Source organism: Apis florea, unplaced genomic scaffold, assembly GCF_048593485.1.
Source record: "Apis florea isolate Af1SG1 unplaced genomic scaffold, ASM4859348v1 contig_32_pilon, whole genome shotgun sequence".
NCBI classification, from domain to species: Eukaryota; Metazoa; Arthropoda; class Insecta; order Hymenoptera; family Apidae; genus Apis; species Apis florea.
Window position 1 is genome coordinate 880972 of NW_028256733.1, and position 18506 is coordinate 899477.

General features: G+C 41.0%; 1 protein-coding gene across 2 annotated transcripts; it reads right to left on the minus strand.

Moving 5' to 3' along the window:
* Positions 1-373: 373 nt before the first annotated feature.
* LOC100865518 (uncharacterized) lies at positions 374-15090 on the minus strand. Of its 2 annotated transcripts, none has more exons than XM_086911490.1 (2): positions 13514-15090; positions 374-2082 (listed from the first exon to the last, which is right to left on the minus strand). In XM_086911490.1, exons 1-2 carry the CDS (start codon positions 14511-14513, stop codon positions 1601-1603), a joined length of 1482 nt encoding a protein of 493 aa, XP_086767616.1. In that variant the 5' UTR covers positions 14514-15090; the 3' UTR covers positions 374-1600. The 2 variants fall into 2 exon arrangements, with proteins under 2 accessions (XP_086767616.1, XP_012347968.2); XM_012492514.3 differs by having other exon boundaries at positions 374-2085; positions 13514-15055.
* Positions 15091-18506: the final 3416 nt, after the last annotated feature.

Sequence of the window (18506 nt, forward strand, 5' to 3'; positions counted from 1 at the left end):
CTATGATTTAGAGTGGTAGGTGTAAGAATTATATTTAATTCAATCACGAAATTTAGTAAAATTTTAAAAAGATTTTAAAAATAATTTCTTTGATATTCTTTTATAAATATTTTTATGCTTATTTATATTATATATATTGGATTTTACTCATAAATTTTTTAATTATTAATTGCTAATGAATAGTGTTTGAATTGCAGTGTTACCAATCTTGCGTATATATCATTTTTAATATTTGATCATATTTAAAATTCGGTATATATATTTATAAAGTTGATCAGCCTAAATTTCAAATATAAAAAAAAGTGTGTATGCATTGGGAAATTGAATTTGGGTTTCAAATAATGAATATATCATAAAAAAAAATACCATCACAATTAGTTAAATCATTTTATTTCGGAATGGATTTTATAAGTTTTCTTTTGTAATGTATTAATATTTTATTCTTTCTATAGAATTCTAAATAACACTACAGAATAATCACAATTTATTATATCCAAATTCATTTTAGGTACAGAATTTTTAATAATCACAATATAATCTATATAACTACGATTATATTAATTCGTTTTAACTTTTAAATGGTCAAATTAAATTAAATAGAATCAATGCAAATCTTGTACCTATTTTAAAATAAACTCATCATACATACATTTAATTATTTTTTTATCTATATATTTAGATAAATTTAGACTGCCTACAATGATTTTTTTTTCTTATTGTTTACTTTAGTAATATTTTACTGTATAGTGATGTGCATTGGCGTGCATTGGCATTCATACAAGATTTGCATTAGATTTTATGTACATATACATACAGAAGATATTCAAATTGGGAGCACAGCTATTGTTATCATGTTATCATTACAAATAAATTATAATCTATTATATAATACAAATAATAATACGTTTACGAAGATTTTTATTTTTATCAATATCTAATTTTTTCTTTGAAAATGTAAATTTTCATAGCAATTCATATTAATTAGTGTTAAGATATTTAATAATGATAGATAAAATAAAAACAAGTGAATAAAAAATATTTAAAATAATTTTAATATAAAAATGATAACATCAAACAATAATTGTCCTCACCAAAAAAAAAAGATTATTTTCTGGATGCCATTAACCATAAGCATCTAAGAAAAATATCTTCGTAATTTTTTTTTTTTTTTTTTTTTTTTTTAGTATGCCGTGATCAATATCATTGGTATTTATAATTATATATAAATATTGTTATACCATTTACACAAACTGAGGTATATGGTAACCTTTCGGGAATTCTGCTCACACTGTCTTTACAGTATATAACTCAATCAAAAATAAATAGTTCACATAAGTAGTACATACATCGTTCAATTTCTAATCTATGTTCGATTAATTTTGATAATTTTCAAGATCGCCAAAAGACTATTATATATTATTATAATGATTTCGTTCTAGTAAAATTGGAAATACTATAATTGCTGCTGCAGCAAGAAAATTCAAGTCAATGTAAATTCAAGTCACGTGATTTAAAATAACATTTTTTATTCTTTTAGTTTTCACCAATCATCGTTAAGTCGTAGGTCATATAGACGTTCGTTGCTGCAGCAAGGAACGCGTCAATCTTTTGAGGAAGAGGGTGGTGATTCCCGACTGTTATCGCTTGTAAAACTAGATAAACCGAGTCCACTGGTTTCATGACTCGAAGAACTAGTTGGCGAATTACTTGAACTTCTGGCGCCACTGAGTGAGCTTATAGTCGTACTCTCAGCTGGTATTAAACCTTCCTTCATTCTCTTCTTCTGTTTCATCCTTCTGTTTTGGAACCAAATTTTCACTTGTGTTTCGTTTAGTTGCAACGCTGACGCGATTTCAATACGTCTCGCTCTAGTCAGGTACTTGTTGAAATGGAATTCTTTTTCGAGTTCTGTAAGTTGCTTGTTCGTGAAGTTGGTTCGGCCGGTATTGTTGAAGCTACCTGCAATACCGGCCATAGGTCCACCGGTAAGACAATTCACTGGACCGTTCGCCGTAGTGGCGTACGGAGACGCGTTCCCACCAGTGCTGCCGCCATATTCTCCAACATTTGGATTTGTCTTTGCTGCTGCAACAAATTTAAATTCTTCTTTTTATTTGAAAAACTTTTTTACAAGGTATATTCAAAGATATTTTTCATATTTCAAATAATTCCTTTTATATTTCATATTCATATTTCATATTTGTAAAGATTTGTCTCTTTTAATCTAACCATAACACGAAAAAACAATTTGTAATAAAAATTGCTAGGAGACAGTCGTTTTGTCGTAAATATTTATAACAATTTAAGTTATAAAATTCTAAATAATTAGATAGATGTTTTATTATCAATTTGTACGCGTTAGAAGAATTTAATATATCCAACTTAAATTCATCTTAATCTTAATTACAGATGTCAACGCCCTTCGTACGTGTCAAACGTGTGCAAGAAAGAGGTTAAAAGTAATCTATACGGAATGAAACTCAACTTTGGTCCACCAATCGACAACCGTTTGTTGTCCAACACAGCTGGTCAGTGTTCTAAGGAGTGAACCTGTCCACCCTCTACCGAAGACCGATAGGGTTAAGCCCTAAATCTGGATCAAATTGCATCAGCTGTTGTCAAAGGTAAGTTGTTACGCCATTTTATTTAACCCGTATTTATCAACTGACCACAATGTTCATTTTGAAATCATTCTCAATTTACGTATATACGTAATATGTTATTATTACGTATTTTCTTCCACATATTTGATATCGATTGGATCATAAATTCGTATCGAAAGTTAAACTTGAAATTTGATACGAATTTTGCGAATTTTCTCAAATTGTTTACGCGTGTGTTCATTAAATATAAAACACTTTAAGAAACAACGAAATGCAACGAAATAAAATGTAGCGAGGAATGCGTTCCGATAAAAAAAAAAGGTGGCGTCACTTACGCATTATGGAAATTAGATTGTTATTTAGTCTACCGGTATGTGGAAGTCAATTTACTTAATGGCACAGGGTGGACGAAACTGTCAAGCCACCGCCTTAGAGCCACATCTTCTTTTTCACTCGTGTTTGCCTGTATTGCTTCATTCCTCCCTTTCATCATCTTTTTCATATTTTATCCGACATTATTACAACTGTTTAATCTAAACTCAAACATAACCTAAATCCAAACTTAATCTAACTAAAGTCAATCAATTTATCTCGAGAGAATAGAGAACGAATAGATCTTATCTCGCGTATTTCTCGTATAATTCCGAAAACATCAGTCACTTAAAAACTGTGTCCGGAACTTGGCCGCCGGCCATTAAGCTCACGCATCTTCAAGTCGTATAATCGAGTTGGACAAGTTCTATTAGTCCACGAGCCGATGTGGTACAATGAAATGTATTTCGTTTTCGCGACTCATTCATCAATTTAGCACTTTAACGGGAGGACAGAGCTACCGTTGATTTTCCGTACGTCAGTAGATCGACCAAAGTCTCTATACACATCAGTGATCATTAATCTCGCATCAAAGTTCCTTTCGAATCTTGGTTATTGCATTTTCGGAAAACATTCTAACGTTAATAATAAATTTTCATTTTCGACGAAACGAGAAAGTTATTGGTCTAATCTAAAACGTATTTACACGAAATAGAATAGAAAGAAAATATGTGTCAAAAAGAAAACATGTCATTTTTGTATTAAATTCTAGAGAAATCTTGTCAATCGTATATGATCAGAGGATAAAATCTATAAAATTCTACGTACAGTTTTGCTACGGTAGCCATGTCTGATTTCATTTCTTGAAAAGATAAATCCTAGAGTCGGATTAAAACATGCTTGAACGTGAATAAACAAATCACTTTCGATTAAGCATTACCACGATATACCGGTAATTATGACGTTCTCTCGCGACGGACGTTAATAGCATCGATTAAAATTATTAGCACGCTTAACGACACTTAAATTTTATGGCACGATCGTGTTGCCTTTTAGAGTTTATTGTTGACAATAGTTACCGAGATGTAGGATTAAACTAGAAATAAGATTACATCTTTTATTTATTTATTTTCTTTTTATTGCTCAATCCATTTTCTTTTTTAATTCATCGCTTTTCCCCTTCTCATTCCAATTTATTATTATTTCACATTTCTTATTAGATTATTAGATTGCGAATTTTCATGCGAATTAAAAGAAATAACGTTGTTCTTTTCAATTTTTCCTTCTTCTTTAATGTTAAACGGATTTAATGCGATGGATTCGACCGAGTAATTCGTACGTGGAGAAATTTTTATAAAAAAAAAAAAAAAAAAATTCAATAAATTACACGATATTGTCACTTTGACAATATTGAATCACAATTTAAAAAACGATCACGTAGATAAAAATTTGTTGCGATAAAATTTGAACGATACGAGAATTATATTGATTTTTCCAAATAATCTATCCACATCACTTTTCTTATAATCATTCGCAGCCACAGTTTGTCATCGTTCGAATTTTCAACTCGAAACAAACAAAATTTCGTTCGAGACGAAGTTTCGCGAAATATTTATATACTTTGGAGAGAAGAATCGAATCGAATCGTAACATAAGAGTTCAGGCAACGGTGAGTCGACAGTGAGCGGCGCTTAATGCTCGAGCACGGATGTAATTCCCTCGTAACACACGTTCTTACCCACACTTGTGCATAATATACCTGGTCGAAAACACATGCGGCCGCGGTTTCGAGGCATGCATGCCAGCCTTCGTTCAAAGGCCCCCCTTCCCTCCCCGATTAAATCTCACCTGGTGGCTTAATATTATTATTTTACTCGTGGCACGTCTGTGTGCACGAGTGAAAACGAGCGAGAGAGGGCGGGCAAATTAGAGAGAGAGAAAGAGAGAGAGGGATAATGCGGCGGGTGGATAAAAGCAAATGGAAACACCGGCCGAATATTGTTCACGATCTTTGCGACCGTGTATGGAACGGTAATTCCAGTTATTTAACCCTTTCCTCCACGTCTCGTGAGTAGAAACTGTTCCTACAATAGTTTCCTCCCCGAGTTCCAGTTTCTCTCCAGATTTATATATTCTTTAATATCACGTATCGGACAGATCATCGATACGAATTTCACGATTTATATTCAATTAATCGAATTATAGTCGAATCGCAGTTGAAATTTCTTTCATCCTTTCTGCAATAAATAATGTTAAGGTGTTGTACGAAGCACGCTATTTGATCTATTTTCAATCAAAGGCGTAATCAAAGGTGGATTAATTATACAGGTTGGATTTTTTCCTTTTTTTTTTTTTAAGCGAGAGAATTAAAATGAAATAAATTTTAACATGCTAATTATCCTTTGATTAATTGCTCGCATATTTTATTCGCGACCTGTTTGATTTATTCAATGAAGGAAAGTAAAGCGGGATCGAGTTCTATGAAAACCCATTCTCGATCCGGTTCTTCGAGGAAGCGTTTATTAATCACGTAGAATCGCATCGTTCGAAAAAAAAAAAAGAAAAGAAAAAAAAGAAAAAAATTTCATTGCGTAATGGAAACTCGTTCTATCTGTCGTGATATAATAATAATAATAATAATAATAATTAAACTATCTAACGTGAAACTTCGTAATATATACATTTCAATAATCCTTCGAGTTTACCTTGAATTTTTTTTTTTTTTTCTAAAATTCAACATTATGCACACGAATGAATTATCGCGTGTGATAAGAGGAGGAAAAGAAGCGTAGAATTTTACTATTCGAGAAAATCGACAAAAACATTGGCTTCCTCCAATTTTTTTTCCTACCTACCGATCTCAACTTTCCTCGATCCGGATAAGAGGAGTGATAATCGGGCGGGATGATGATCATCTGGCCTCGAAACGTGCCCCTGTTAGGCGAGCATTACGCAATTCAAATATTATTCAAAGGCTAAAAGCTAGGGGGGAGGGCGCAGATGACGTGGAAGGGGGAGCCAGAGGGGTGAAATGTGTACGTGCGAGCAGCCACAGGGGTATTACGTTACCGGAAAGATGGACCTGGATAAGGATACCACCAGTTTCCTTATCCTCTTCCGATTTTCTTCATCGTCCATTTCCAAATTTTTCCCAATTTTTTATCCGTCCAATTTTTAAATACGATCGTTTCTTCTTCCTCTTTTTTTTTTTTTTTTTAATAACCTCGTATTGATGCGAGATTTTAACGAGTTGATTGAACAGAAGAGTGAAAAAAAAAGAAAAAAAGGTATCCAGCTGTATTTGAACTTATCCGATTTCCACATCCGATTACACGGTAGAACGCCGTCCCAGCTTCTTCTTCGTCCGAGCAAATATTCGTCTCATCTTCCGTACGTATAATTGAATCTTCGCAAACACGGAGGTCTCCACGAGCCTCGTAACAATTTTCCTTCGTAACCGGCTTCGAGGCGAACGAGTAAAACGAAAAAAAAAAAAAAAAAGAAAGAAAAAGAAACGCTTTTAAGTGGCTGTAACAAGAATAAAGCCATTGAGACCCGGTATTATCAAACAAGCGATACATTCCAGTAGTCATTAACCCGTGCATGGTTACCCATCCTTGTGCCCATCTATGCCATATAACTTGCCTAATTTACTGCCTTTAAATATCCCGCGCTCATACGCGCCGCCTTATCCAGCCTATCCTATAATGGCCGCTATAAAACGTCGTCGCCCATTTTTGCACCAAAAAAAAAAAAAAAAAAGGAAAAAGAAACGATTCCCAGAGTTATATCGCGTTTTGTCGATAAATATGCGAGCCTCTTGTTGCGCGGAACAAGTTTTTTTTTTTTTTCCGTAACGAGACTCGACTCTCGTCGTAACCGCAATAAGGGATATATCGAGACGTTTAACGAGCGTCGTAAAGTCGTTATTGTTGCTTGAACGGCGTCAATAGCGCGATCATCGTGTTTCACCGTTGGGCGCGTGCTTCGGTAACGAAGCGATGCTCGATACGACGGTTACATTCTCGAGTTAAAGGCTGGTTCACGGAGACATTGTTTGGAAAACCGTGTGTGTCCACACATAGCTCGATGCAGAGCCAAATTCTATAAAGGCTGGTTTACATTCTTCGATTATTACGAAAAGGTAAGAAGAGTTTGAATAAAAATGAAAATCAGAAATTTACATTGGGAGACGATATATATATATATATCGGTGCAATATTATTACAGATACAAGATAAAATAGGAAGCGTACAAATAGGTGGTGATTTTATTTGTGTCAGATATGAACAGATATGATTCGTCCGTGCACCGTCCGAGCGTGGCATTGAGCGTAAGTAAACTGTCTATCGCAACGTATATCGAAGCGTTAATAAATACACGAAATTCGTGTTGGCTGCGTAAATATTTTCTCACGATTCGGGACGATAAAAAGGTACTCTCGAATCTAAAATCTAGATCACGAATTAATTGCAGCTTTTCCTCTCCCTTTCCTTTAAATTTCTGACAGTTTTTATCGTGAATATTGTTAGATATTGTGCCGAGTGGCCCTGATCGTGCGATAAGGGTCGAATGCAGGCTGACTCGGAACGGAGAAATTTTAATTAAAGGAGGGCAGATTGTGCGTACACAGATGGAAAATTTTTTAAACGGTTTCTTTTCTTTTCTTTAAAATATCAATTTTCGAAGATATAATATAATCTCGTTCGTTTTTCATATCTTATCGATCGATTCGTAAGAAGCGACAAAACGATTTTACCGACACAATTTCCTTTTTTCTCCTTGTCATCACCGTAATGGTTATACTTTTCGATTTCGCGATAGCCGACATATCCAAACACTGGTTTTCACAAATTGATTATTGTTAAACGTTTGGAATAAACAATTTTTTTCAATCCCTTCGTAGCAAGAGTAACGAAACTGAATTAAACGTAAATATCTCCCCCTCTCTTTTTTTTTTTTTTTTTTTTTGACAACGAGCGTTCTGCTTTTTAGCAGAGGCAAAAATCTGAATTTTCTTAGCACGATCCACGAACGAATTGCGTGCAGTCAGTTTTATTTATGGCTCCGAGGCCACTCGATTTGGCGTATTAAGAGTCACATTTTTATTGGCCTTGTTTTATCGCCTAAGTCTCTCCCATTCGATCTCCACTCGATCCGATTTCGAAAACGCTGCTTATCTCCAATCCTCCAATCATTTTTTCACGAAATTAACACTAAACCTACCGACATGAGCGGTCAAATAACCGCTGCAAAGAAACATTTGTATCTTAATATAGAAAGAGATTTTAGCTAATTGGATTAAACAAAATATTTTTCTGCTGCTACAATAATGTACGATCGGTTATATCTACACCGAATTTTGTGCTATTGTAAAGCCATATGGCGAATACAGTAATACTTTGTATACAATGAAATTCTAAAGGAAATTCCATTTGACCGCGCCGCGGTAGGTTTAGTTGTTAAGACAATCCCATGTTCCTCCTATTTTGCCATTCGAATTTTATCGATTACCTTTTTATTGAACGATAATCAAAATAAAGATACGAATCTTCGAAACAGTCATCCTTTTCTTCCGCAATTTCTCCCGCAAATTCAGAATCGCTCTCAGAAATCTTTCGTTATATTACAATTTTGAATCGATCGACCCCCCCCCCCCCAAAAAAAGAACGACTCTCGCCCTTCCGAATATTCGAACCGACGGCTTTTTTCACCGCTTCGTTTCGTTTTATATATATATATATATGTGTGTGTCCATCGGTGAAGTGAGCCGCGGAAATGAAAATCACCGTTGCGCGAGACACGTGGACACAGAGGGTGGTCGTTGATCGCGTTGCGGGCGGAGGGGGGAGGGAGGGGGAGTGGGTTACTTAGGCAGGGTTGTTGCGGGGTTGCCGGGTGGAAACACGCGAACGATCCTCTGATCCCCTCGCGAGATATCGGCCACTCACTCACGCGTCGGCCCTAGCCGAGCCGTAACACTCTGGCTGACTGCTTGCCTGTTTGGCGAGCCAACGCTGCCTACGCTCGACCGCTGCTACTCTCTCTCTCTCTCTCTCCTTCTGTTCCTGTTTTCCTCTTCGCTCGCGAGAGAAGGATTTTCCAAATGGTGAGTGGATTTCGTCCCTCTCGCCCCTCTGAAATGTGAAATTAGCGGGGAGGGTTTCGATTTTTCTTTCGAGCAACTCGTCAGATATCCGCGTTCCTCCTCTTTTCGATTTTGTTGCATCGTTATCCGCCATCACATCGCGCTCCCCTTATTTTGTTCCCACATTTGCTTCCTCCTCTCTCTCTCTCTCTTTTTCTTCCAGCTGGTGTACCGTTATCGGTGGAGGAAGTTGGCTCTTCCAATTATCGATAAACGGCTTCTACTCTCGATTCTAATTCTTTTAGATCTCTGTGCGGAACGGACAGAGAGGGAATTGCAACAACGTTTCGACCGTCGGTTCCGAGAAGGATTGATGAAGTCGATTCGAGGCCTGCCTACGTGACGCGGCGTCGTAAAACGGGAGTGCAAGAAGGCGCGCGTTACGCGCGCATACCGCGCGGATATTGTAAACTGGTATTGCAGAGGAGAACAGGCAACGTTTCTTTCTCGAGTAAGTATCGCGAAACGCGCCGTAAAACTGGTCGAAACGGCGAAAACAGCGTTGCGATTGATTTTCCTTCCGTTGTAAACGTTTATGCCCAACCTGATTTACGGCCGTTCTCTCAACGTTGCTCTCGAGATTATTCGATCATCGATCGATTTTCTAAATATATCGTTGCCGACCTTTTCCTCGCTGATAATATTCGATAGTTTGTTGAAAAGTAGAATTGTAATGGAGATCGATTTCGATACCCATAAAGAGATTAAGTAAATTTGGAGAAGATCGATTATCACTTAAACTTGCATTCCATTTTAATTTCGATTCTCTCCAGGATACGAAAGCCTTCGATCCTCGAAAAGGAAAAAGATGTTATCCTCGATTCAATTGTTTCAAATATAAATGATGAAAAATAATGGAGCAACACGGAGGAGAGAAATTGTTGCGGCCAGAATTCGGTCTCGACTCGAACGAGATGGGCGGAGCAGGAGCAGAAGGAGGAGAGGGGGAGGGTTTTCGGGCAGATTTCCGTGGTGGAGAAGTTTTTTGGTTGGCCAGGGGACGCACAATAGCCAACTGTATTTTTTCCCTCGTTGCCTCCGCAATGGGGTGCGGAGACGCGTGGACCACCCTTGTTCCCGCGGAGGAGGGGAGGTGAGAAGCGAGCGAGTGAATAAAAAGGAGGAGAGCCTTCCTCTCGATTCATCATTACACCGTTTTGTTGGAGGATTCTTTTCGAGAGACGCTCTTAATTCCGCTCTGGATTCGTTTCGAAAGGTTGCTCGGTCGAAAAGGGAATTATCATGAATTTTTCGTTTTCGTCGAAAGTGGTTTTCAATCTAAATTTAACAAGGAAGAATATTTTTTTTTTTTTTTTTTTTCACGATCGAAAGAGAATTTTTGGTTAAGACGAGAATGCAAGAATTTATTTCATTTCGTTGGTTTCGAGGCTCGATAAAGAGAACACTTTTTTCAGGATTGAAAGAGAATTTTGGTTAGGAAGAAAGCTTTCGCTGTCCCTAAGAGGTAAGAGTTCTTATAACTTCTTTAAAGAGAAGATAAACTTTAGTATCAATAATTTATAAAAGAAAATGATAGCAAAATAAATATAAAATCATCGATGAAATAATCGTAAGAGAATATACTCAAATAAGAATTCTGATTAATTGTATTCAAAATTTACTTCAAACTGCTTTTGAATCTAAATTAATAGAAATTAATGATACATGTAATAGCTTATTCAATTCGAATCACAACCTTAAAAAAGAAAAATGGTAGAAGATATAACGTCATCAGCAACATCGATGAAAGATCTATTTTCACGCGAATAATCATTGTATTGAAAATTATTAATTGCACTCAAAATTTATTTCATTTCTAATTTCAAAGTGCTTTTGAGTCTACACAGTCTCTTTATAATAAAGAACTTCGTTTCTAATTTCGATGTGTTTCTGAATCTAAATTAATACCGATAACTTGGAGTCAAAGCAACGACAACTTACGATAAAAGAAAGTATGAAATCGTCGTACAATGAAAATTCTAACCTAAAAACCACCGCAAACAAAGAGATTATAAAATCCTCGCACGAATCGTAAACAAGATGGAAGGTGAAAATTCGGTAAAAATCTAAAATCAATCGAGAGACAAATTTCCAGCGTGGTAATCGTGGATAAGGAACTCGTGAGAGAGTTTGGTTTGCATGTCACGGTGTAATAAGCGTCACCCTCGCTGACTTCTCGGCTGGTGTTATTAATTCGATTATAATGAGCTATTAAGGGAAACGCTGGTAATCCTGACAAGCTCCGTTTGAACGATACCAGGCTTAGCCGCCGATTCCCTCCAACCCCTGCCTCGCTGTTAAGCAAATTAGCCCGAGAGGGGAACCCCCTTTGAACCGTGCCCGCCATCCCCTTATCGCGATCCTCCATCTCAATTTTTTCCCTTATAACCATTTTTCGAGACTCACGAAATTCTTAATTTCATTATTACAAAGCAACGAATCAGAAGAACCCCCTCTCCTCAATATCTATTCAAAATTCGAAGAAATTTTGAAAAAATTCAATCCTTTTCTCGAGCGCTGCAAAAGAAAGAATCGTATTTCTTTCCGGTTCGACGAAATTCAACGCGAGGAAATTCCTTTAAAACTGGTCGAGCGAGAAAAGTTCTTTTTCAAAATTCATTCGAACGTAACGAGTTGTTGCCACATTCGACTACACAACTTTTCCTCCCTCACGTCTCCAATAATAATTAGACACATTTATGCAAACGCCACTTTCGAAACGATAAATTGTTCCTCCTTGTCGCATTCAATTTTTGCGTAACGCGCGCGCGCGCGCATACACACCGATTATCGCGTTATTTATCCACTCGTGTTCTAATCTCCGATCTCTTATTCGCTTCCTTCTCTTTGCCTCCTTCTTTCCTTCTCGCTCCGGATCAATTTCCAATGGGCTCCGTTTCCTTCATTCTTTCAATTCCCCCCCCGTTTTTTTTCCCTTCCTTTTTTTCTTTCTAGAACGATCACAGATTATATACGCGTCGCGAAAATATATCGGCTTTTAATTAAAGCCTCGGGGAGAGACGAGATATCCGTTATCGGCGTCTAGTCTCCCTCGAAATAATCAGATAACTCGAGTGCAAGAATTTTCGAGTTCTTAAGCGCGGATCTTATCGTGGGGGAGGGGGGGTGATAACGCCTCGAATATTTTTCCCTTGTGCAATTTAAATATAAATAATCGTATAAATAAATAAATAAATAAATAAATAATCCGACGAGAGGATCGTTGTCGAGGGAGAGAAGGAAGGAATTGGAAGAAAATGAAAAAAAAAAAAAAAGAATCGCTTGCATCACGAAATTATTATTTCGATATGAATGTTCGATTAAAGAAAAAAAGAAAGAAAGGAAAAATATACAAAGACTGGTAGGCGCCACGAAAATGAAAATATCAAAGATCTACGTAAGTGGAATAATCGAGAGTGATTTGTTGGAGAGATAGTAGCGAGGAGAGAGGTTCGCAACGCTGTTGATTTATGGTTACCGGTCTACGATATTCTTGTAAAACGCCTCGTATCTATCTGTCCGCCAGTGTGCACAATCTTATCGGCCGCGTTACGCGATTGTCGTCGCGTAAACAGCGGCTAAACAACCCGGGGATATATAAATATCCCGATAAATAAATTCCTTCCTATCTCGGAAATCCCTCTTATCGAGGATTTCGATTCGTGTGGAGGAACGCGTCGCGCCCATTTTGAACGTTCTCGAAGGAACGTTCGTCGATCGCAGAAATCGATCATCTTTGACAACGATTCTTCCTTGTCTCGAAAACTTTCGATTTTTTTTTTTTCTTTTTTTTTGACAACGATCGAAGGCTCGATTTCCAAGCCATTTCTCCAAACTTGGAAATTTTAATTCTCCTGCTCCACTGTAGTTTTGCTTAATACTTAAAATGAAAAGAATATTCGTTGCGCATTGTCCTTTGTGAGTGAAAAAAGAAAAAATTAAGGAGTTAAACGAATAAGAAATAATTCTTGGAACAATTTGTGTTTTAAACTTGTTGCGAGTGTCGCGACACGACTCAATTGCCGCTCGTTGAACGACGCTTTACGCAAGTTAGTCGTTCTGGAATGGCCGCCACGCTTTGGCAAGCGAGATTTTCGCCTGGGTGGTGACGAGATGAAGATTGACGGACAAGTAAAAAATGTTGGCGTTACCCATTGGCCGACGACCTTTGAAACAACGAGATTAACAAAACGTGACACGTAATTCCGGCCCATTAATGACACACGTCGTTAATCCTGCACGTGCTCGATTCATCGGTGTATCTTTTCGAGTTTTTACTCTCGTTTTTTGCAATTTTTCCACCGAGTCTCGTTCGAATCGAAGTAATTTTAATTATCTCGAGAATACCGGGTAGAGGAAAGGCTCTCCACCTGGATCATTAATTTCTCGATAGATAAAAATCAAGAGAGACGCTCGATCGAAACGCAAGGATCGAATATCTACTACGTACCAACTGGCTTGGGCACGTTCCTCTTCACTTGCATCCACTTGTACGTGGGTACGTGCGGTTGCTGCTGCGGATGCTGCTGCTGCTGATGATGATGCTGCTGCTGATGCTGCTGCTGTTGGTGGGGATGTTGGGCCGCCTGTTGGAGCGCGTGATAACACGTGGAGGGATCCGACGGATTCTCCTCCTTGTAATGGACACCCCCAACGTAATCGGCCTGACGTGCTATCTGATAGTGCAACGAGTCCTCCGACGCGGCCGGTATCTGGTGAAGATAATTGGAACTCGCGGCTGGAAGCTGCTGATAATGCTCCTCGTGGTGGTGATGACTAGAAGATGACTGGGGCTGGTGGTGGTGGTGGTGGTGGTGCAACTGGTGGTGCTGCTCGTGGGCCGTCCTCGCGGGGTGGGTCATCATCGAGGCCCCCTGGTGAAGCCCCCCCGACGACGATTGATGATGATTGTGATGATGCTGCTCGTCCCTGTACGCCTGCTGCACACCGTGATGATGATGATGGTGGTGGTAGGCCTGGTGAGGATCGACGGATCCGTACGAGGACGAGGAGGAGGAGGAGGGCGGCGGGGCGGCGGTCGTGTAGTCCAGATTCGTGTAACTCAGCCCATTCTCGGACGAGATGATCGCCGTTGCGGACGAGCCGTCCTCCCCCCCGTGCAACACCGACGGGGAAGAGTAGAAGGTTTGCTGGGCGGAGGAGGAGGAGGAGGAAGGCGGCGTGCCCGATTCAGCGAGGAAACTCTCGGTCGAGGAGGAGGAGTAAGGGGAGACGGCGGATTGGGGGAAGTAGTGGGTCGGGGCCAGCTCGGGCGAGGCCGGGACCGACGACACGTGCCCTCCTCCCCCCCCTACGGGGGGGGACTGGTGGTGGTGGTGGTGGTGATGATGATGGTGGTGATGACTCCCTTGACCCGCGCAAACGTAGTTGGGATACGAGTCAGGCTTGCCCGCGTAAGTTCCGTACATGCCCATGTCCATCATCATCATCCTCCTCGCCGCGTCGCCCCCAATGCATCAATCGGCCACCTGCCCGCCACGGCCACTGCGCTGTCCTTGACGCTTCCACTCTTCCACGCGAGGAGGAGGGGAGGGGGAGGGAGGAGAGGATCCGAGAGGAGGCCCTCCTCCAATTGGCTCACATCGCCCGCATCGAAGCACGAAGGGCGAAACGCGACGATTATCGTTCCTCTCGAACGATATCGTTCCTTTATATTTCAATGACGATACGATGATACGATCTTCTTACTTTCGATTCACCACAGATTCGATTATCGCGCACACCTTCTCGCGCACTTTTTTCTTCTTGTTCCACCACCACTTCCTCGAAACGAACGCCGTTTTCTTATATTCTTTATATTTCTTTCTTTCTTTCTCTCTGTTTATAGAGATCCCGAGGCAGATGGATATATATATTTATCACGATGGAACTCGCACACGTCGATGCACGGAAGAGCGCGGAGTGAACGATGAACGCGAGGAGAAAAGCGGAGGACGACGGTCGACGATCCGATCGACGAGGGTCGCTGAAGTGGACTGGTTAGGTGGAGTGGACTGGCGGAAAGGCGGCACGGTCGAAGGCAGCACGCAGGTGAGCCACACGGGGGTCTGGCTGTGTGTCCGTCCGGTTTATCGTGGATCTCCTTCTCTCTCTCTCTCTCTCTCTCTCTCTCTCTCTCTCTTTCTCGCGGCGGACGCTGTCTCTCTCTCTCTCTCTCTCTCTCTCTCTCTCTCTCTCATCGTTCATCTCTCTCTTTCTCGGACGCGCGGAGGGATGTGGACGGGGCGCTGCCTTGTGGAAAGTGGGCGTGTCCTCGAGCGGGGCCACGTGACCGTGTCTGGGCGGGGCCAGCCAATGGGGACGGAGCGTGCGCGTCCGGCGTCCGTAGCCTCATGATGGATCACCGAGCTAAATTTTATTTTTCCTACGTTCTTTTTATCTGGCACGCTGCAGTTGACACTTATCGCGGCTGGTAGAGGTAGTCGAGTATTATATCTCGCGGTGCCCACCTTCCAGGATAGCCCCAACCCCTGCTCCCTTCGAAACGCCGTATTCCAGCATCCTTCTCTCCCTCCTCCCCCCCTTTTCTTCGTCCGCGACAGAGAGAGAGAGAGAGAGAGAGTGTGTGTGTGTGTGTGTGTACTCTTCTCTCCTCCCCCCCCCCTCCCCCCGTTCCCTTCGCCTCGACGGTTTTTCGTTTTTCACACCGTTGGCTCGCTCTCTTCTTCCTCTGTGTCTACACACGCGTGTCTCTCCCACCTGTCCCTGCTGCCGGGACACACAGTGCTGCCGGAGTGCCGGTCTCTCCTGCGCTTTCATTAACGCCTGACGTATGATGGGTTAATTACGGACCACGGTTAGAAACCACGAGAAGCCGCGTTCTACCGAAAGTTGACCGTGTCCGTGTAGTGCGGCTCCTCGCCACCAGATAGCACTCGAGAAGATATAGCTTCTCGAGACGCAATACCTACCTTCCGTTTCTTCTTCGTTTGAACATTCTTGTACTTGGACGAGTACACGCGAAAGGAAAATAATAGATATTTCGTATCGTATTGTTAGAATTATTCGAACGTAACGTAACGTAACGATCTCGTTCCGTTGTTGCGTAACGGTAACGTTTATCTCGAGGAGGAGGAGGAGGAGGAGGAGGAGGAGGAGATTTAAAGGAATGGAAGGAGAGGAAGGATGGGGAGGCTCGTGACGGGCCCATGGGACGTCTGGTTACCCCATGTGGGTTCAGTGACAGGATGACACATTCCGCCGTGAAAGTTTTACGAGATAGAGAGAGAGAGAGAGAGAGAAGGAGAGAGGCCTGGCCTGTATCAGCGGTTCGGTCAGAGAAGCTTATATCGGGGGCGCCACCTGCGGCCACCCGCGACATCCTGTCCCGCGCGGATCAGATCAGGAAATCTTGTTCATCTTGATCCAACTTCCCTCGTAGTTCTGATTCTCTCTCTCTCTCTCTCTCTCTCTCTCTCTCTCTCTCTCTGTTCTTTTTCACGGCCCTCGTGCATTCGACTCTCGTCAATATTCGTTAATTGGAATCGTGTACCGAATTCTCTTCGGTTTGATTTTTTTTTTTTTTTTTTCAGCACGAATAAATAACGCTTCCACAAAGAAATGTATATATTTCGAGGAAGGCTCGCGTGATTCATTCACTTTTATCGTTTGGAATTTTCCGGGATCAGAGGGGCTAATGTCGGGATAAATATCAGCGGCTCCACTCTTTGGACACGCGTAAACTTTACCCCCGGCTAATCCTCTTAAACAATTACGGACCAGTCGATCGGTCTGGTACGCATCTTGGCCGTGGCGCCACGCTGCGTTTTGACGTGGGATGAGGCACCTGCATTGTCATGCTAAACCTTGGTCGCCTTTTATCCGCGACCAACAACATCCTGTCCCTCTCCCTCCCCCTTCTCCTTCTTCTTCGACTCGCTACTCCCAAGTCTGAATTTTTTTGCCACGAAGGGAGAAAGAAAGAAAGAAAGATTTTTCTCTTACAATTCGAATTGCTTCGTTTCGTTCGTCAAAATTGCATCTCAGATATTATGCTTAAATTTTCGAAACCCAAACACGTTTTAGATAGATTTACCTAGATTTTTTTGTTTTTTTCCTTCAATCTTATCTCGAGTTATCGTCGAATCTTAAGACGTTATATCGGAGACTATATTCTTCTCTGGAAGGATAGCCCAAGTTGACGTTTTATTTCAAGCGTCACGTTTATAGCGGATCTCGTTCAAAAGTCGATCCTCTTGTCGCTCAAACATCCAGTCACAACAATCCAGCGGGTGGTTGCCGATGGACGGACAGCTGTCCACCGTGGGACAAGAGAGAACGGTTGCCATTCCGTCGAAGAGGTTTGTTCTTCGTTCAAAGTTATCGGGGGGCCCCCATTATTCGGCTCTATTTTGCAACGAGCGGATAAAAGCTCGATCCTCGATGGGCGGAATTTCGACGAGAAGGTGGCTCCCTCGAGGAGCTCGCGCCCGCTTCCTGCTCCACCCTCCTGATCCTCGAACCGACGACTTTCGCACCCCGTTATTTCCTTTCTATTTCATGGCCAATGAATCCTGCCTATCTGTCCGCCACGATTATATCGTGAGTCTAAATTGAAAGCCCATTTTATCCAGGCTTAAGTGTTTTAATTGAAAGAATTTAAAAAGTTCCAAGCGTCTCTTAATTGGATATCTTGTGTGTGTAATTGTAAATAGAATTCTATATTGAAAAATTGCACAAGACATATATATATAAGTAATGAAATTGTACATCGAAAAATTGCAAGATATATAAATTGTAAGAACAACTCGCAGATTCGAAAGAATTTAAAACTGTAATTCTCTGTAATTCGAACGGTTACTTAATTCCACCTAACTATTTCGCAACTCGGCCAGAATCGATTCGACAAAATTCTCCCTTTCGACAGGTCGACTCGTCAAACCTGAATGCAACCTCGAAACCACTTTCCACTTTCCAGATTCGCAATTTTTTTTTTTTCTCTTCCCCCTCCTCTCCTCGGCCTAACATCTTTCTCCATCTTTCGCTCCTTTTCAACACCGTCCAGATGTTTCCCCCTTTTCACCAAGTATTCTCCTCCTCGGCCAAAACTGTCGCCAAGAGAGAGAGAGAGAGAGAGAGAGAGAGAAGTTTCGAGTCGTCGAACGTTTCACAATATAAATAGAGAGAGAGAGAGAGAGAGAGAGAGAAATATCGTATCGCGAGGGATGAAATCACGGGGGTCGATCGATCTTCCAGGCCCGAATTTTCCATAATTCCGGCCATTTTCGAAATGGCGGCCGGCTTTTTGTATGCCGCTCGCACGGAATCGTGGCAAGGGACATGGGAAAGGGCGCACAATGGAGTCATCGATCATTCGGTATGAGAGTTGCTCGATTGCCGCTATAACCGTGCACGGCCCTGCCCCCTCTCCCCGCGGACGCGAGCGTAATCGAGCGTGTATTTTTGCCGAATGCACGCGAATC

What these genes read in the sequence shown, in the direction of transcription:
- LOC100865518 (XM_012492514.3), bottom strand. Translation starts at nt 14,513, where the DNA reads ATGATGATGATGGACATGGGCATGTACGGAACTTACGCGGGCAAGCCT. An exon ending in GAACGTGCCCAAGCCAGTTG is followed by an intron (nt 2,086 to 13,513) that starts GTACGTAGTAGA and finishes AATTTGTTGCAG; the next exon opens with CAGCAAAGACAAATCCAAAT.